The sequence below is a fragment of the Thamnophis sirtalis genome, unplaced genomic scaffold, assembly GCF_051295495.1.
Source record: "Thamnophis sirtalis isolate CommonGarterSnake01/CBP01778 unplaced genomic scaffold, rThaSir2_p1.2 scaffold_2, whole genome shotgun sequence".
In the NCBI taxonomy this organism is placed as follows: Eukaryota; Metazoa; Chordata; class Lepidosauria; order Squamata; family Natricidae; genus Thamnophis; species Thamnophis sirtalis.
In genome coordinates, this window is record NW_028261382.1 from 70,266,242 (window position 1) to 70,285,376 (window position 19,135).

Below are 19,135 nucleotides of genomic sequence, written 5' to 3' on the forward strand. Positions count from 1 at the left end.
GTGGAGGAAGTAGGCAAATTTGGTGATGGGCGCTAAAAAAAGGGGGTCCTGAATGAAGCGGCAAAAGGAGATTGCGCCGCCCGGGAATCGAACCCGGGTCGCAAGAATGGGAATCTTGCATGATACCACTACACCAGCGGCGCTCTTACAAATTTGCTTGGGAAGAATCGTCTAGAAAGCAGGGCCTGAAGATCAACCTGCCTATAAAGGCTTTAAGAATATAAACCCTCAGATACAGTATTATTAAAATGAATTCTTCCAAAGTGAAAGCAACAATTAATTGATAGAAAAAAATTGAACTAAATTTACATATTAAATTGAATAGAAAATTCTTACAAAAATTCATGCACCAAATTGCCTTGTAAAATACTGTTCTAAAAAGTTTCCAGCATCTCCAAATATCACTTGAATCCAGAGAGTCAAAGCACAGACTCCCAAATACTTCACAAAATGTCCATATCTTTTAGATAGCTTACTAATTAAAAATGTTTATCCCTGAACTTAGTCCAATTATATTTCAGTTATTTAAAAAGGTATAGCAGTTATTAAAAATAGAACGAATTATACTGATATAATTGATATAAAGGCAAGGATGAATATTCTCAGTTTGACAAGGGTTATTTTGTGTCAAAAACATGCCTTGTCTGAATGTGAAAGACGTTCATATCACATTAAAAATGAATGTAAATCAAGAAGACATAAAGTTACACATACGATCTGCATATTTTGTGCATTTTTTAATCTACTTGTTCCAAGAAAAGAATACTTTTGAGGCTCTGCAAAGAAAAGAAGACACTTATTTTTAAAGAAAGAAAGTATTCCTCCAAATTGACTTATAAGTGGAAACCTCATTTCTTACTTCTCTTTTAGAATCCTCTAGAGCAAGGCTCCCCAAACGTGGCCACTTTAAGACTCGGGGACTTCAATTCCCAAGCTGGAGAATTCTGGGAGTTGAAGTCCCCGAGTCTTAAAGTGGCCAAGTTTGAAGCCCTCTGCTCTAGAGTCCAAAGAATAGGTAGAGTATAAAAACTGTAAATCAGTGAATATTCTACACAGGAAACTCTGAACGTTGCCTTTTTCCCAACCCAATGAAAGGCGGGTGCTCCAGGAGGCTCCATCGGTCACCAGGGCAACTCCAGGGGGAGGGGAAGGGGCAAAGGGGGAAGGAGGCGGGGCCTCCCTCCGCGCTCCTTCGGCCATGGCTCCACGGGCGCTCCTGTCGCCGCTGCTGCTGCTGCTCCTCCTCTCCTGCGGCGGGGAGGCCTCGGGGCCGCCGGAGCTCCGCCACCCGCCCTCCCGCATCGGTAGACAGGCGCGCGGGGCGGGCGGGCGGGGGTGGGGTGGGGGTTCTGGCCCGCAGTCCTCGCTCGCCGGGGACGCCTCCGCTTCTCCCGCGGCCTGGCGCCGGGCACGGAGTCCCCAGGAGGGCTGACGGGCCGGCCGAAGAGGCTGGGGATGGGCCGAGTGGGGTCTCGGGCAGCCCTACCTCGCAGGGGGATTGTGAGGGGGGGCGAGGAAGGCCTTGTCCAGCGGGAGGGGTGGGGGTCTCCGGTGGGGGCTTTGGGGAAGGGAGCGACGCGGCTGCCTCTTGCAGGGGTGATCGGGGCCGGCATCGGGGGCTCCTCGGCAGCCTATTTCCTGCGCCAGAAGTTCGGGCCGGAGGTGCGGATCGACGTCTTCGAGCGGGGAGAGGTGGGGGGCCGCCTGGCCACCGTCCAGCTGGAAGGGAGGGACTACGAAGCGGGGGGAGCCGTCCTGCACCCGCTCAACCTCCACCTGAAGCACTTCGTGAAGGAGCTGGGTGAGGGTCTCCCTCCCTCCGGGCCTTTCCCTCCCCTGGTTGGAAGGGGGGGCTCTCTCTCTCTCTTTACCCAATCCCCCCCTCTGAGGAAGGGGGCTCGGCGGGTTCTCCAAAGGGCTCGGCGCCTGGGATGAGACAGGCTCTTTGGGACAACTGCCTGAATTGCTCTCCCGATCTAATGGCCTCTTTCTTCCCCCTGGAGATTCTCCAATAATTCCTGCCATGTCAGCAGTTTCTCTTTGCCTCTTCCTTCTCTGTAAAGGGCTTGTGCCGAGGTCCACAGAGGGGTTTTTGGGCCCAGCTTGGGTTTACTTTGCATCCATATTCTTCCTCTGGAAAAACTAATAAAAGTGGTCTTTAAAGTCCATTTTAACTTCAATGATCCTACCCTCAATATTCCCTGGCATTCGATGCCCTTCTAAACGAGTTTGATTTCTCAGCAACAGGCATTCTTTCATCCAAAGCAAACCAACAAGCTGCAAAATGTATTTCAAATCCAGTAAATCCAGTCCTCTTCCCTTTGCATCTTGTAACATTTTGTATTTGACAGGGTTTTTCCCCTTTCCATGCAAATTTAGATAGATCTTTTTGCCCTTGCTTGCCTTGTACTTCAGTTGTCAAAACAGATATTATCTGAAACAAAAACATCATTTTAGGCAAAACAATCATTTTTGTCACAGAAATTTCCTCCCACTTTTGAGAATTTTAGTTTCTCCCATATGAATATGTTCTCCGTAATTTCATTCCATGTCTTAGTGTAATTCTTTTGAAATGACGTACAATCTGTATTTGTCCAAGTAATACCCAAGAAGGCGTCCTGCTTCTCTTTTGGCTAGTCTGTGTGCCTGTGGTTGTGGAGGGCCAGGGGCTGCAGGGAGGACCTCGGAAGGCTGGGTGGGACATTGGGCGGGTCTCTCTTCTCCCTCTCAAGTTGCCTTCTCTTCCTCTGGATCCGCAGGGCTTTCTGTGCCTCAGAGCGACAATGGGCTGATGGGCGTTTACAATGGGGAGGAATTTGTCTTTGAGGAGAGCGGCTGGTATGTCTGGACTCTCCTGAAGCTCTTGTGGCGCTATGGACTGAACCCCCTGCGCATCTACATGTGGGTGGAGGAAGTCCTGGAGAAGTTTATGAGGTGAGCAGCACAAAACAAAGGACTGCAGGGCGAGGGGTGGAGGTGTTGTGGCTTCTCTGGCACAGCCTCTGCCCCAAAGTTTTTCCCTCCCCCAAATTCTTATCAGTGGGTTAGATGGGTGAGTGTGATCCTGTTACCAGGTTCAATTGATTTAATGCTCACTATTTTCGAATGAAAGGCACTTTGCTTTTCCCTGGGCCCCTCTATTTTTGGGAAGCAAGGCTTCAGTCTGCCATGGAAAGAAAAAGACCAGGAAATTGCTTGGCTAAAATTGCTGTGTTGTTTTACCATATCATAATTGTGAAGGGGGCCACAGGATGGCTTGGTTTAAATCAATTAATCAACCAAAGCTTCATGAATTGCTCTAATTCTGAAAAGTAAGTACAGTCAAGGCTGGTTCATACTTGGATGGGTGGCCGAGACTACAGGGTAGAGTGGCGAGACAAAGAACACCCCAAAGAGGAAGCTGGCCATCCCCTTCGTAGTTTCCAAGCTACGAAGCCCCCAAGAGCTGAATTCAGCTTGGGGGCTTCTTTGCCTTTTGAAATCTCAAACACAGCCTTTGGTTGCTCAGAGGAGATTCTAGTATGAGCACCAAACAATGAAGCCCCTGAATGTTCAATAAAAGAGGTGGAGACAAAACCAGATTTGCAGATAAGGGAAAGACCAACAGCAGGTAAAACTGGCAATGAATGGCCTACAAAAAAAATCATTTTTTTCATTAATCTACACTCAGTACCGCATAATGACAAAATAAAAACAGAATTTTGGAAATGTCTGTAAATTTATTAAAAAGAAAAAACTGAAATATCACATTGGCATAAGCATTCAGAGCCCTTGCAACAATACATGAAATATATCTCTGGTGTCTCCAACTTCTCATAACTGTTGCTGATATGTTCCTACATCTTGGAGTTGACCTGTAATAAATAGATTGGAGGTGATTTGGATTTCTCTGTAGAAGGCCTCATAGCTAACGGTGCATACTGTAGCAGAGCAAAAGGAACTGCTTGCAGAGCTCAGAGACAGGATTATTGCAAGGTACAGATCTGGGGAAGGTTACAATAAAACCTCTGCTGCACTGAAGGTTCCTAAAAGCACAGAGGCTTCCATACTTCTCAAATGGAAGAGGTTTGGCACAACCAGGACTCTCTTCGATACAACAGCCCCAGTATGGTGGATTTCTACTGTCTTCATCATCTAGGGGATGATAGGAGACCAGCTTGGGGATGTTACTTGATACTATCAAAGGATAATAAATGGCAGCCCTGGTTTTGTTTTCTTCAAAAACCTCAACTCAAAATAGTTCAGATATTCATTATTGAGAGCATATGTTGCCCCACTGCTTAATATATTTTGCACCGTTGCAAGATCCTTAGCTAGTTCACACCTCCCCCCCTTTCCCCCCCTCTGTCCAGAATCTATCGGTACCAGTCGCACGACTACGCCTTCAGCAGCCCTGAGAACCTGCTCCATGCCCTTGGAGGGGCGGACTTCCTTCACATGTTGAACCACACCATCGATGAGTCCCTGCAAAAGGCCAGATTTTCTCAGGCATTCATTAATGAGATGGTCACCCCTATCATGCGAGTCAACTATGGGCAGAGTGCCAGCATCAATGGCTTTGTAGGTAAGAGGCGCTTGTTCCTTCCTAAGTAGCAAATTTAATGTTGTACCACTGAACATCCACTTGTGCTTCTTGCACAACTTGCTCCACTTTTGAAAAACCTGGCCAAGAAAACTGCAGCGACCTGTCCAGATAGTCCTGCAAACTGCAGCAACCTGTCCAGAGAATCAGACATGATTGAACAGAAGGAAGAAAAAAACCCTTGCTTTAAAACTGAAATAAAGCTGACCTGAACAGAAGAAGAGAGCCTGACTCAGCCTACCTAGCCAGCATTCTCTCTCACGCAGGGGGTTCAAGACCCTCAGGCATGCATTTTGGGGAACTTCAGTTTCTGGATGTCCCTGTGCAAAAAAATGAATGGGGGAAACAAATCCCTCCCTCCCCGAAACAGGACTTTGCATACATCTTTGAAAGGTAGCAAACAAGAGAGCCAGTTGAAAATGGAACATCACACTTACTTCCCTTCTTGCATTATAGGATGGGTGGTTTTGCACATTACCCAGTAAGCCATAGTGGCTTGTTCATTAGTAAGTCATCAACACAAGTGTCCAGTGGCTGGGTTCACATATTTTCTAAAGCCATAATGCGGTATTTAAATTTTTGGCTTAGTTTTATTTCTGACCCTGTCACTGAATCACTTTAGTCTCAGCTACTGTCTTGTTTAGGTGTCTTTGACCATTTTTCCTGGGCTTCGTTTCTTTGCAGGAGCTGTATCTTTGGCTGGAGCAAGTGGAGGACTTTGGTCGGTAGAAGGAGGCAATAAATTGGTGTGTACAGGCCTCCTGTATGCTTCCAAAGCCCAGCTGATTTCTGGTCCTGTTATCTCCATAGAAACAAAAACAAGGCTGAAGGGCCATGCAGGTGTGATTGTCTCACGTTTAGTTATTTATTTCACATTTGCAAAATGAGATGCATTTATCAAGCATGGAAGTTGTGCATGATTGAAAAAAGAAATGGGAAATCTCTTGCTCTCCACAACTTTGGGTCCGCCACTTCCTCAATCCCTCCTCTTTGGCCACAAGAGCTGGAGTTGATGGGCCTCTGCAGTCTTAAGCGAGTGCCATGTCATTGCTGGGAAAAGAGGCAGCACTGGAAGTTAGGGCTTTGCTGCCGGCGAGCTCCCCATTTTTAAAAATGAAATCATTTTAAAACCCACTTAAGTTGGGTGGGACATCAGCTGAGACCCCATGAACAGAGTGATCATGGAAAGCTCCATCCCAGAGCAAAACCTCAGAAGCGGCAGCCCCAGAGTGGAAGAGGGGTGGGGAAGAGGGAGCAGCCTGGGGTTGCTGTCCCCCAAACACAACCTGGAGGGGCTTCCACTCCTTCCTTTCAAACCACCTGGATTGTTGGGAAGAATTATCACCAAAGATCAAATAGTTGAACAGCAAACACTCTTTTGCTGTCACTTTTGAGATGATGAAATTTCACAGACAGGTTAATTGATTGGGTCACGGCTTCAGAGTGAAATGAGCCCTGGGACCCATTATACTGACGGCGGTCATGACATGGAGAAAGTTATCTCTGAGTGTGGCTGGAGGGGGAAACAGAGTAGCTTGAGAATCGTGCAGCCTTGGGCACCCTGCTGCTCTCTGAAAAAAGTCAACTTTCCAGCCAGCACAAAAATGCCTCCTGTCCTTTCACATTGGGAAAACACCCCCCACCCCTCTATCTCAGGCAGTAAAACTTGCAGTAACGTCAAAACTGCTTTATTTTTTTCTGGTTGTTTCAAAGGTGGTCTGACAAAAAAATATGAGGTTACCTACAACGCTACATCTGGAGTAACATCTGGTGCCTACGACATCCTCCTCATCGCTACTCCCTTGCAGCGCCAAATCGCCAACATAACTTTCCGCAACTTTGACCCACCGATCCCCAAGTTCTCTACTCCCTACCACCAGACGGTGGCCACATTTGTCCATGGGCACATCAATGCTTCCTTTTTTGGCTATCGGGATCCTTCTCAGTTCAACCTGCAGACCATTTTCACGATGGAAGATCCTCACCTGTTTGTCAGCAGCCTTGGGGTGGTTTCCCCGGTGAAGGACACCCACCTGGGCTCTCCTGTCTGGAAAGTGTTCTCCCGTCAGCTGCTGACAGATGAGCAACTGAAGCTGCTTTTCTCCTCCTATGACTTGGTGGAAGTACGGAAATGGCTGGCCTACCCACACTACAGCCCCCCACAGAAGTGCCCACCTTTCATTCTCCACGATCACATGTATTACGTCAATGCCATAGAATGGGCAGCCAGCGCCATGGAGATGAGCGCAATCTCTGCCAAAAACGCGGCCCTCTTGGCTCACCACCACTGGTACAAGAAGATGGATAGGATTGATCAAGAGGACTTGCATGAGAGACTCAAGACAGAGCTTTGACGTGGCGCGACAAGGGTTGGGGGAGGCATTGAAGGGTGTGGGAAACTTGCAATGTATCTTGGGTGTTGGGTATCAGTGCGCAATATGTCTGAACTTTGAAATGCTCCATTTGCAGCCCAAAATGTTATGCTTCACATGTCTTCGCTTGGCAGTACCTAGGATACTTTTAAGCTCAGAACATTCCTACAAGGGCCAAAATATATTTAGTGAGGTAAGAAAGGGTTTGAAAATGATGTTTCAAGCTTCTGTTTGCAACCATCGCTGTTTATCCTACTTTGGCACTCCAAGAAAACAGGCTTAAAGGGAATTCTTGGCAACAGCCTTTTAAAAACTACTGTACCTTCTAGATTTCTTTTGCAAATCACTTGTAAGTAATTTGGGGGGCATATGAAAAACGTTGAATAAAGCCTTCGGGCTCACAACTTAGGTATTTTACATAGCAATTTTTCTTAAAACCACTGGATAAAATTGTCAAGAGACTTCATGTACTTAGTTTCATAATGACTCCCAACAATTCATTACTTTTGATTGAAAGATATTTTTACAATTCTGAAATCCATTAGTTTGGGGAATGACACAAGAAAATGAATATGCTCAATTTGAATCTGAATTGGGCTGTTCAAGTAACTGAAATGATGCCTTTTAAAATTTGTATTTTATAAGAATTCAGCTGCTCCAGCACACTGAAATTATGAAATATCTGTCTGAATAAGCCCCTTCTTTTTTTGAAGGGGAAGGAAATTGGATGTTTTGGATGGCTTTTGACAAACTCCACACAGAAGTAGCACACCAACCGAGTGTTGAGTCATTTGGCTGTGATGGGAATTGATACTGGCTTGTTGCCTAAACCCCTTCCTGTGGGCCCAAGACTGGACTGGAACTCAACAGTCCCCTAGTTTCTGGCCTGGTGCCTTCACCACTAGATCAAACTTCATATTAAAAAATATAGCTTGAGAGCAGAGAAAATAAAGTATTTATAAAATGGAGAGAAGAATTAATCAAAATTATCTTTGTGCCTTTTGATGCTTATTCAGGCAGTCAGGAAAACTGTACTGGCAAGCAGCTTTTCTTTTACCTAAAAGCAGTAGGAAAAAACATACCTCTACTGCCAGGTGTGTGGTTCTGTGAACTACTCATGCCATCCACTCATGACTGCATTAGGCAGAGAACTGGGTAGCAGCATTTTACAGGTAACAGACTGGGTATACTTTCTAACTATTAAAAGTGAAGGAAACACATTCTTGCGGTGGTGGTGTGTCTTTTTTCCAAATGCGTGGCTAAGGATCTGCAATTGACAATTTTAAAAAGGTGTCATACCGATACAACCAAAGAGGATTACATTATGGGAGGTTCAAGTTGAATTACGGCTACAATTTGGAGGACCAAATTCTCAGTTGTTGAGCAAAGTGGTCATTAAGCAAGACATCCACATGATCACTTTAATGACTGCAATCCTGGCTCTAATTAGCAGCAATCATTAAGTGATTATACAGGTCAGGTGACCTCAAACTTTTTAAACAAGGGGCCAATTCACGGTTCCTCAGACTGCTGGGAGGGGCTGGAAGTGTGTGGCTAGGTGGTCGTGACTGGGTAGGCGTGGCCAATTTAGCAGTCTATTAAACAATATACACACTTTGTAATGCTGGGGGGGGGAGCAGGTTGGTGAAGGGATATGCCTGCCTTGTGGTTGTATGAGGGACTTGTGTGTGTGTGTGTGTGTGTGTCTCCCCCCACTCCCTTTCTATCACATGACTGCAGGTTGCTTGGCAACGGTTGTGTGACCAGGTTGCCAACACCCAGATCACAATCATAGGACCAAAGCAAAACATTTTATGACAGCCCCTTTACAAGCAGTTGTACTTTCAAAATGATTAACAACTGGTCCTAAGTCAAGGACTTCTCAAAAGTCATAAAACAGGATCTTGAATGTTTAGGACGCTGGCTTATTGCCAGCATAGGTTCATTTCTCATTCAACTTGTTTGGAATTGTTTTGTTCACTTGTTTATTAGGCCATTAGTGTTATGTGGAACACTAATATTATCCTATCTCCATTCATGTACATGGATTTAAAGTCATTTTTTCAAATTTCATATATTCCCAAATTAATTTTTTGAAGTTGTGAAGCAAGTTATACCAACTTTTAAGAATTTATTTTTTAAAAAAATGTAAACATGGAATGATCCTGTAGAACCAATAATAATAAAATTTCCGCACACTGTAGTAACAGCAAGTACTTCATTTTTTATACTCGTTCCAGGGCTTCTAGCATAATGATGCTGTTTCCTCGTATTACCTAGAAATCAGAACAAATAATTATCATTAGCATACCTAAGAATGAATTTCAAGAAAAAAAATCAAACTAGTTTCAAGATGGCTAAAGACAGGTGATATGGAGAACTGTTTTACAACTGCAATCCAGAAAGATCCATGACAGATTGTTTAGTCTTTCATAAGAGTATTTTTACTCCACTGGGATAGCATTTGTGTCAGCCTCTGCTTTGCTGCTGCTTCGGCTGCCATGAAACGGAAAGGGAGGGCATGGTATTTGGGAGGGGTTTACTAATTGTGCTGGAGGAAGATTCTGGAGCTCTGCTGCCTGTCGGATTACGCATGCGTAGGAGGTTCCTGCCAAGACTAAGGGCACCGACATTCCATCTTCGTGATGCCTTTTGAAGTTATCTCACACCTGACACTTAGGAGAATTATGATTGGACTGTAACTGTGATGCCAAGGGATGGGGAATGGGTTATTCTATATATCAATCACTTCCGTGCCTAAATAATCAGACTTCGCTTCACTATGCCTTTAATCATTTATAATTAGTAAAAGTACACTTGATTTCTACCTATGGAGTCTCGTGGTCTTCTTTCCTAATTACCCAATGAAGAGGTGCTGACAATTTGTTGACTGTTTCTGGTGTCCCCAATCTAAGAGTATTGACAAAGGTACTAGTTCTTAAGTGTCAAAAGTGCCTGAAGGAGAATTTGAAACTTTTGACCTAAATCACAAAATGCAAATGATTAATAATAAATAATTGCTTCCTTGCTACTAGAATCAGCACAAGTTGATTTATATGGCAACTCTATTCAGTTCTTGAACATGGAAGAGTATATATATTGTGCTGTGCCATAACAGAATGCAGAAGTGCCTTAACATTCCCTTCCCTGGCAAAGCAGCTTCAACAATTCTTATAACTTAATTCATTTTTGCTTACCACCATCCCTATGTTGTTCTGTTGTCCACCAGGTGCCATTTCCACACATTCATCTATCACCAAATTCATGAATGGGTCAAAACCTCGTAATATTCCTTGAACATGTCGACCTCCATTTAGTTTTACTGCAAAGAACAGACAGAGATACAGGAAAATGGATATAGGGAGACTAAACCATTAATGAATTATGTAAAGCAATACAAAATTAATGAAACATTTAGAGCATAAAAGACCAATATTTGGACAAGTGATGAAACAGATTCAACAAACAGAGGAAATAAGGGAAAGTGATCCCATTGTAGGAAATTCATTTACACAAGGTAACCAGGCAAAAAATAAATTGTATAGTTTTTTCCTTGCAAAACAGAATCTTTAACATAATCAGTTCACTTACATGATAGCTTCTTGTCCATAAACCTGAAAAATTCAAAAGAGAAGAAATAAGCCTCATGCAAGTCAAGTTCATAATAAAGAAAAATTAACTGGTTTTATCTCAATAAAGGCAGGTTCACAGCCTTTAAAAAAGATAATGCACCTGCTAGCCTCACAAGGCTGTTTTAGGGCTGCTGTTTTGACCTGCTGTTTGGGGTAAGGCTATGACTTTTCTCTTTCAACTTCACGCTGCTTTAATTATGTAGTTGAAAGCCTCTCTCCATGTTGGGCAGCAATGAGACACAAATCAAGAGGTTCATTGTCAACGGGGAAAGGTTGCACTCATACCCCATTTTCTTAAACCAGTGTTTCTTAAACATCTTCTCTCACAGGACCCCCATCCCACTTTGAAAAGTTTGCATGAATTATATTTATCAATATTTATTGTATTAAAAATTAAAATTGATGGATCCACCACTTCTCGCAATTATTTGATGGAATTTTAATATTGTATTACATTTTAAAATAGACTGGCAAATAATTTTGATTTCTTAGTACCCCTCAGAGTGTCTTGAAGGGCACCAAGCTGTCCTAGGACCACCGTATTAAACAATTTTACAAAGCTTCTGTCATTTCTCTTCGCAACCTGGCCTTGTATGTATCCATTTCCTGACTGAGGAATGGGAAATTCCAAAGTTTTGAGCGCACGGAGGTGCAAGAAAAGTAAATGCACAGACACACCAGGAAGTTCCTCTCAGGAAAGATTGTCCCTTTCCAAGAACAGGAACAAATGTGCAGCTTCTTTTAGACTCAAGGCCCCGAAGAAGAGTTTTACCAATGGATATATAGACGGGTTGTTTTGTGGGATTTGGCTGGGAGATTTATATATTTTATGTTGGACTGAATTGTAGTCTTTTCTATCAATCATATTTATTTATACAGGGTGTGATTGACCAGTGAATAAAAAGAAATCACAAAAAATCAGCAGTTAAGAACATTATTACTACTAGTAGTAGAGTTAGTTTTTGTAGGCAATACAGCCATCTCACTAATTCACCACTTCCTTGAGCTTTTAACAATTGTTTTCTATTGTTTTTCCCTCATTTTTATATTACATCGTTCTTTTTTGTTGTATTTATATTTGGTTTAATAAAGTTTGTAAGTTGTCCGGTTGTGGAAAAAAATATGTGGTCCCAAGCATTCAAAAACTATTTGATGGCACATAATCAGGAACAAAAGATGGATAGTTTACGGACCAGTATAAAAAATAGAAAGAGGGACACCTAAACTAAGGCAGAATAATAGCAAATAGCCTGAATCTGCAAAGACGGAAGTCAGAAAAGCTGAGGCTCAGGATGAACTAAAACTTGCAACAAATGTCAAAAGTAACAAAAAAAGTTTTTTCCAAATGTAAAAAACAAGAAGTCAAGGAAATGACTGTTCCACTAATGAGAGAAGATGGCATGCAAGCGATGGGTAGGAGGGAGAAATCAGAATGGCTTAATTCATTCTTTGCATCTGTTTTTACATAAAAGGGAAAATTAATCCAACCTAACAAAAGCAATATTGTAAAAGACAGATTAAGAATACAAGTCAAAATAGACAAGAAAATAATGGTAAGACAACATCTATCTATGATAGATTAGATTAAATCAAATCAAGAGGACCAGATGAATTTCATTCCAGGATTCCAAAGGATTGGCAGATGTGATCTCAGAACCTCTGAACCACATTTTTCAAAAATCCTGGAGCACTAGGGAACTAAGAGGATAGCAGAAGAGCAGATGTGGTTAAAAATGAGAAAAGGGGACCCAGAAAATTACAGACCAATCAACCTGCCATCAATATCTTCAAAGATCCTGAAAAAGATAAAGTAAGGGATCTGCAAATACCTAGAAACATACTAATCTATTATTGGAAGCCAACATGGGTTTATCAAGCACAAATCATGCCAGACAAATCTCATTGCATTCGTTGACAAAGTAATTAAATTAGTGCATCAGGGATAAGCTGTGAACATAGAATACCTGGACTTCAGTAAGGCATTTGACAAATGGCAAGAGACAACAATTTGGGATAGACAGCATCACCACCAGATGGATTCATAAATGGCTTACTGACTGCACTCAATGCATATTTCTCAACATAACTACATTGACATAGAAGGAAACATGCAGTGAGGCACCCCAAGGTTCTTTCTTAGGCTCAGGACAACCTCTTCATAAGCAATTTAGATGAGGGGATATTAGGGGAAATCATCAAATTTGCAGGTGACACTTAGAAGATAGGCTCAAGAACCAGATTTGAACACTGAACCCTATCCAACAAAATACAATCCAGAGGTGAGAAAAGAAAACCCTAATGCACAGGTACAAAATGAGCTCAAAATGAGCAGTAACTGTGGAAGGATCTTGCTGTCCTAGTGGGCAACCACTGTATATGAGCCAGCCATGTGCTGCAACTGCCAAAAACGTGAGTGCAGTTCAGGGCTGCATCAAGATCACATGAAGTGATCCTATTGCTTTATGAGTTCTTAGTGAGGCCACACTTGGGACCCTGAGACCACTTCTGGTTACCACACACAAAAGATGTTGCATCTCTCTAGAAAGAGTGCAGAGAACAGCAACGAAGATGACTGTGTGACAGTCAAAGTGAAGAGGGAGCAAACTATCCCCCAAAGCACCTGAAGGCTGAACAAGAAGCAACGGATGGAAAACAATCAAGGAGAGAAGCAACCTGGACTTAAGAAAAAACTTCCTGAACCAGCGGAACTGCTTGCCACCAGGAGTTGTGGGCGTTCCATCACTGAAGGCTTTTAAGAGACTGGGCAGCCACTTGTCTGAAACGGAATGGGGTCTCCTGCTTGAGCATTGGGGCTGGACTAGAAGACCTCTAAGGACCCTTCCAACTTGGCTGTTCTGAAGAATCCATCAACTGGGGGAAGGAGCGTCTCTTGACGAACAGAGGTTTAAAAAGGCCGACAAGGAAAGCCGCCCAGCCCCAGCCAAGACCGCCCTCTGCAGCAGGAGACCCCCCGCGAGGCCTTTCTGCACCAGGAAGGGGGGAGGGAATGCCCACTTTCCTACCCCTCCCAGGCCGAGAGGCTCCAGCGCTTGTGGGGCTGAAGCGAATGGGGAGGGGACCGTGGTGGGTGGGGCTTGGCTGTTGGTGAGCCAGAACTCCCGCAGGCCCAGAAGGGAAGGGGCACGTGGGTCGAGGAAGGCACTTCTAACGAAGTGGCTCTATGGCCACACGCCGCGCAATGCATGACGGGCCGAAGAGGGGCCTGAGGGGGTGCTCCCGCCGCCCATTAGGTCCTTCCGCTCGCTTCTCTGGCCGCCGCGCCCCCGACCCGCGGCGCTTCCGAACGGCGTGCCCCAGCGCTACCCCGCGCCGCCACCCCGCGGCGCGCACTCACTTCTTCAGCTCCGGCGGGTGCGCTTTGCTCATCCTGCCTCTTCCAAGACGACCGTCTGGCGAAGCGTCTACAGGTCTCCGCTGCGCTGGGACGTCACCACGGCGCGCACTTAACTGCCCAATCACCAGGCGCCTCGAACGCAGGCGCAACAGCAAAGGACGGCCGAACTGACTAACTCGGAGTCCGCCCAAAGGCTCGCGAAAGGCGGGGCCATCCGGCCCTAGCCACCAATCCCCGAGCTCTCCGCTTTCTTTTTAAGTCGCACACTGGCGCTCGCGTCTCCCGCGCCACGTGCCTCCGCGAATTCCTCTTTTTGCTGGCCCGTATTCTTCCGCAGCGGCGCTCTCAGTCCTCAGCAGATGCTGGGTGATTGCCGTTTCTCTGCTAGGCTGCCGGGAGAGAAAGGGCCGCTGCCAGCGAGGGAGGCCGGTTGCAACGCCCCTCCCGGCATGTTGGACCTTCTCCCCCCACCCCCAACTTGAAAACTTGTAAGACTTGTGGACTTCAATTCCCAGAATTCCTCAGCCAGCTGGCTGGGGAATTCTGGGAATTGAAATCCACAAGTCTTAAAGTTCCCAAGTTTGGACATCCTTGGTGTAGTTCCAAGCACTAGAGGCTCCCCTGGCAGTTTCCCCTCCTGATGTCTCTTGGACTCCTCTGGGGGAGAGGGGAGCAGGCAGAGCCAGGCGGCTTTTCTGGAGACCTTTTCCAAGCAGGACTACCTTTCCCTCCTCTTGAAGGGGCCAGAAAGGACCTCCAGTTACCCTTTTGAGAAGCAAAGGCCCGTGACTCTCCTCCACTAGAGTATTCAGGATGGGAAAACCAAACAGGACTGGTCTCCCATTAGGAGGAAAGAACAAACATTGGCTGGCTTCACTCAGGCTGCTGAACTAAGCTAAAATGGCATCAATTCAGGCAGGTCACTTCCCCCTTCCACAAATCCAAAATAAATTATTTCTCTACACAATGACAGACAAAAAACAACAACATTGTGGCAAAAGAAATGGACTGAAACACTTAGGACCCAATGGGGGAGTTGCATGTTGGAGGGAGGTTGCTACTGAATTGATGGTAGATTCCACTCCCATCCCCTTGCTTTGTTCTTCACCCATCCATCTTTTTTATAATAATAATGTATTTTTATTTTTCAATGTTTCAAATTTTTATTTTACATGTATGTACATACCCAATCAGATTATGATGTATTCATTCAACTGTTTGCTGTACTAAGTCTGTTGTGATTAGCCTAACTATCGGTATATAAATAGCCCTTCTTTAGGCTAGCCTCGGCTACCTCCAATACCATAGTAAATAATTAGTGCTTTAACAAAAAAAAATGTATCTCAGACATATTCAAGAAGTTTCTTCAGCACTAGGTTACAATCCACTAAAAAGAGGTGGCAATCTAGGCAATCCTGGCTGATCCCCAGAAAGGATCAGACCAGGCTAGTACCTCAATGGAGGCGGCTGCAGAGCCCTGGTTGAAAAATATCCTGGAAGCCGTGGCAAGTCACTTCCTGCCCTAACAGCTGTGCAAGGGAATGACTTGGAAGACACTGGACACTGTGAGGTCTTCCAACATCGTGGCAATTGAATTCATTTTATATTAATCTAGAAATTGCTGAAATCAGAATGCAGCCCATAGAAAATTCAGGCAACAAGGGTTTAATCATTTAAAGTGTATTTAATCACATCTTTAGAAAATAATTTATATTCAAAGAGATGGAAAAAACAGGGATGGCCATTTTTTCTTTAAATCAACATTGGGATCTTAAGCTGGCTGCTGATCAATATTTTTCCAACGTAAGTAATATTTTCTATTTTACTAACAAGATACAAGATTCCCAAGCAGCAACCCCAATATCCAAAGGTTCTGTGGATTATGGATCCACTGTGGATTGGAGCAGTGCACAATTGTCCAAGTCTAGGCAATCTGCACAGTACTTAAGACACTTATAAGCAATGCAACCCTGACTCAGGGAATTCTCTTGACTTTCCAGAGATCACTGCAGATAAATGGGGCCAGAGAAATGGGATGTGCATTAAATAAACATGTTCTGCACAAACAGAACATTTACCTTTTGTGACTGTGAAGCATTTAGGCATATTTTTATCTTTCTGAAATACAGATCACTATAAGTTTAGTGGAGTCACCAGCATTCCCTGGTTTTTGAAGTCTCTGGGGAGGAAATTCAATTTCTTCCCCAAATCCAGCCAAGTTTCTTTTCCATTCAGCCAGAGCTGAGCTACCACTTGACTCTACAGCCAGGAGCAAAGAACTAAACGCAGAGTAGTAACAGGCAGAGCTCAAGTAATGGAATGCTGGAGCCTTAAGGTGTGTGCCATGACCATCCGTGTGTCAGAAAATTGACTTGGGTGAGAGAAACCGATCAGAAAATCCCTGTGTTAATATTGCAGCTCTATTTCCACATCTAACTTTTCTGCCCCTTCACAATCAGTGGGACTATTCTAGGTCACAAAGCCTTAAGCACCATGACAATTCACTCCATTAAACTGTGGAATAATCACTTTTGTCAATCACTCACCAGCATTTCCTTTCCTCTCATATATGCACTACCCCTATTTATTCTGCCCTCACATCCAGCAATGAAGAGAGGGGACCATTCTTTCCAGCTCACTTTTCCAAGCAAGAAACCCTAACGGTGCCCTGAGAATAGCCAATAAGGTTACTCGGCCAAATACAGAAATTCTCCATATCGAAATGAACACAGACCAAAGGCAAATAATGTGAAACTCTACTAGATTTTAAAAATTTAATAAACATTTGTTTGGGAGTGACTAAAAAGGCCTCACAGATTTTGACAGCAAAGTTCACATTTTGATGTGGCATTTTTAAACCGCCTTACAATCTTCATTTCTGACTCACTCGGCAAACTTAAGCAGTACAGCTTTCCAGATTCCGATGGCTCCTTTCCTGCTTGAATCTCTCGTCTTGAGTGGGTGGCAAAACATGCCAGCCGCCAGTGACAAAACCTCTGCTTAGATCTCGCCCAGACTTGGATACGCACACAAGTGCATGTTCCCCTACTCAGGAAGTATTAAGACGCACAAATCCATATCTGCTGCCTAGACAAAGAAAAAAAACCCTGTCTGATTTGGATGAAAGCACAAATAGAAGCTCCCAGCAGCTTTGGGGAATTCAAAAGGTTTAATATTGTACCTTCTGTCACTCAATTACATCACAAGACCCAGAGCAAACCTCTCTCTTTGAGCAGGATTTTAGGAATAGCCATTTTGTGTCTTTATAGAGCACCTGTGGTATTAATTTGAACCGGCCTAAATGAATCTGCCCTGCTAAGACAACAAGCGAATAAACTTTAGGGTTGATAACAAAGTACCTCCTCACCTCTCCTTCTCCATGATCAGCACAAGGGTCGGGAGAGTGGGTCAAAACAAGTCAGGGTAATTTCCTGGGCTTCTGAGCCAAGGAAAAACCAACCACCCATTTCCCATACTGACAACTTTGCTGGGGGCCTTTCTCCCACGAGGTCAGGCGCATCCTAGGCCACCTGACCCTGGAGAAAGCGCCCGACCTATTCCCACTCTTGTTTCCTAGTTTCATTGAGTTCACGGCCCCCTTCCTAGCCAGACCTGGGTTTGTGCACAGGGGTGGGATTACTGAGCGATGCCGGCCAAGCTCTCCTTCATCTTCTTGGTCATGCTGGGGATGAGGTGAACGTGGTCATCCACACACTTCATCACGCAGGTCTCCAGCTGCAGCTTCACCTGCGATTCTTTGCTCCCCGAGTCCAAGGCATCCTTGGCTTTGTCGTTGCAGTGCATTGTGCAGCGAGAGAGGCGGCTCTGTGGGGGGAAAGCAGAGAAGTGGGCACAGGGGAGCCCAGCCAGAAGGCTCCCTGCAAAGGGTATCTTGTCCTCACGCAACAGGAAGATAGATTGATTCCGGATCCCTGAAAGGAGAGGCTCCCTTGGAATTCAGGGTTGGGGGAACTTTGGGGTGAGGCCCAACCCCCCCCCCCCAAGGGGCAATGATGCAAGGACTCTGCTGCCAGCCCTTCATTCAGCAGGGCTGCTCCTAAGACCCCGAAGGACGCCCAGGGAAAGCAGAGCAAGGCAGGAGGGCGGCCGGGACAGCCCAGTCCAGCCTCTGCCTCTTTTTATGCCTGACAGACACCCACAAACACCCCCGCCCGAACTTTGACCCCACTGACCACCAGGGGCCCACCAGCCTTTGGGCGCTCCGGCCAAAGAGGCCCGCAGAGACCCAGCGGCGGAGAGCCGAGGCGAGGCCCAGCCGGGGTCCTTGGGGGAGCGGCCATCCCTTCCCGAAGCCTGGGAGGGGGGGCGGGGTTCTGTGGGGGCCAGAGGGGCTCACCTGGAAGCGCTCCAGCTCCTGCGTGACCAGGGCCTGGGCCTGGGCCAGCGGCGCGTGGCAGCGCTCGATGCACTGGTGCACCTGCTGCATCGAGGCCCGCGGGTTCTCGCAGCACGTGGCGCTGCAGCGGAACATCAGGCCCTGCAGGCAGGGAAGGAGGGAAGGAGAGGCAGCGGCGCCCCTGTCAGGCCTCGCAAGGACGGGCAGCCGCCGCCGCCACCCCCGCGAAGACCGAGGGAGGGTAGCGCTGCGGGGCCCCGGCCAGGCCTCCCGCCCGGCTCCAGCGCCGGAGGGGAGGCCGCGTGGTTCGGCCGGCGCCCGCTCCCCCCGGAAGAGCCGCGCCCGCCGCCAACCTGCATCTTTCGGATGTGCTCCCGCTCCAGGCCCTGCACCATGCCGTCGATGGCCTCCTGCACCCGCAGCTGCTGAGCCTCCGCCATGCCGGACGGGGAGCGCAGCCGAGACCCCTCCGCCTCCTCCCCCCCCTCCGCCTTCTCCCCCCCCCCTCCGCCTCCTCCGAGCCGCCGCTGCTGCAGAGGACGGGAGGGGCCCCCGCGCCAGCCCCGCCCCGGCTGGGGGGGAGGAAGGGGGAGTCGGCCCCGCCCCAAATGGAAGCCCCGCCCCCTCCGCAGGAGCCAGGTGATGCTTGCGGGGGGGAAAAGGTCCCCTGGGCGGGCCCCCTCCAGCAGTCATGGGGGCTGTTCCGCCTTTTGTCTGGACTGGTATAGAGTCGCCTGTTTGAGGGGGGGTAGGACTAGAAGACCTCTAAGGTCCCCTCCAGCTCTTTCTCATTCCGATTAGCGGACGTTGACCTGTGGGGGAGGGCAGGAGAAAAGC

The 19,135-nt window shown here is 46.3% G+C and overlaps 3 protein-coding genes and 1 non-coding gene across 4 annotated transcripts; 1 reads left to right on the forward strand and 3 right to left on the reverse strand.

Annotated features, from left to right (window-relative positions):
• Window positions 1–72: 72 nt before the first annotated feature.
• Window positions 73–143, reverse strand: TRNAG-CCC (transfer RNA glycine (anticodon CCC)). Its single transcript has one exon. It is a non-coding gene; the product is annotated as a tRNA-Gly (tRNA).
• A 1,032-nt stretch (window positions 144–1,175) lies between these two features.
• Window positions 1,176–8,174, forward strand: PCYOX1 (prenylcysteine oxidase 1). Its single transcript, XM_014058403.2, has 6 exons — window positions 1,176–1,304; window positions 1,595–1,801; window positions 2,760–2,934; window positions 4,353–4,564; window positions 5,267–5,422; window positions 6,296–8,174. Exons 1-6 carry the CDS (start codon window positions 1,199–1,201, stop codon window positions 6,934–6,936), a joined length of 1,497 nt encoding a protein of 498 aa, XP_013913878.2. The 5' UTR covers window positions 1,176–1,198; the 3' UTR covers window positions 6,937–8,174.
• An 891-nt stretch (window positions 8,175–9,065) lies between these two features.
• On the reverse strand, window positions 9,066–14,086 carry SNRPG (small nuclear ribonucleoprotein polypeptide G). Its single transcript, XM_014058404.2, has 4 exons — window positions 13,942–14,086; window positions 10,546–10,568; window positions 10,152–10,276; window positions 9,066–9,230 (listed from the first exon to the last, which is right to left on the reverse strand). Exons 1-4 carry the CDS (start codon window positions 13,971–13,973, stop codon window positions 9,180–9,182), a joined length of 231 nt encoding a protein of 76 aa, XP_013913879.1. The 5' UTR covers window positions 13,974–14,086; the 3' UTR covers window positions 9,066–9,179.
• Window positions 14,087–16,701: 2,615 nt separating this feature from the next.
• Window positions 16,702–18,796, reverse strand: TIMCC (TIM double twin CX3C motif chaperone). Its single transcript, XM_014058392.2, has 4 exons — window positions 18,652–18,796; window positions 18,299–18,439; window positions 17,554–17,766; window positions 16,702–17,028 (listed from the first exon to the last, which is right to left on the reverse strand). The coding sequence occupies exons 1-3, from the start codon at window positions 18,736–18,738 to the stop codon at window positions 17,578–17,580; spliced, it is 417 nt and encodes a 138-aa protein (XP_013913867.1). The 5' UTR covers window positions 18,739–18,796; the 3' UTR covers window positions 16,702–17,028; window positions 17,554–17,577.
• Window positions 18,797–19,135: the final 339 nt, after the last annotated feature.

Coding starts and splice junctions, on each gene's coding strand:
- PCYOX1 (XM_014058403.2), top strand. CDS start 1,199: ATGGCTCCACGGGCGCTCCTGTCGCCGCTGCTGCTGCTGCTCCTCCTC. Junction 1,305..1,594: donor CCACCCGCCCTCCCGCATCG/GTAGACAGGCGC, acceptor TGCCTCTTGCAG/GGGTGATCGGGGCCGGCATC. Junction 1,802..2,759: donor GCACTTCGTGAAGGAGCTGG/GTGAGGGTCTCC, acceptor CTGGATCCGCAG/GGCTTTCTGTGCCTCAGAGC.
- SNRPG (XM_014058404.2), bottom strand. CDS start 13,973: ATGAGCAAAGCGCACCCGCCGGAGCTGAAGAA. Junction 10,569..13,941: donor CACCCGCCGGAGCTGAAGAA/GTGAGTGCGCGC, acceptor TGAATTTTTCAG/GTTTATGGACAAGAAGCTAT. Junction 9,231..10,151: donor AGAACAACATAGGGATGGTG/GTAAGCAAAAAT, acceptor TCTGATTTCTAG/GTAATACGAGGAAACAGCAT.
- TIMCC (XM_014058392.2), bottom strand. CDS start 18,738: ATGGCGGAGGCTCAGCAGCTGCGGGTGCAGGAGGCCATCGACGGCATG. Junction 18,440..18,651: donor AGCACATCCGAAAGATGCAG/GTTGGCGGCGGG, acceptor CCCTGCCTGCAG/GGCCTGATGTTCCGCTGCAG. Junction 17,767..18,298: donor AGGAGCTGGAGCGCTTCCAG/GTGAGCCCCTCT, acceptor TTCCCCCCACAG/AGCCGCCTCTCTCGCTGCAC.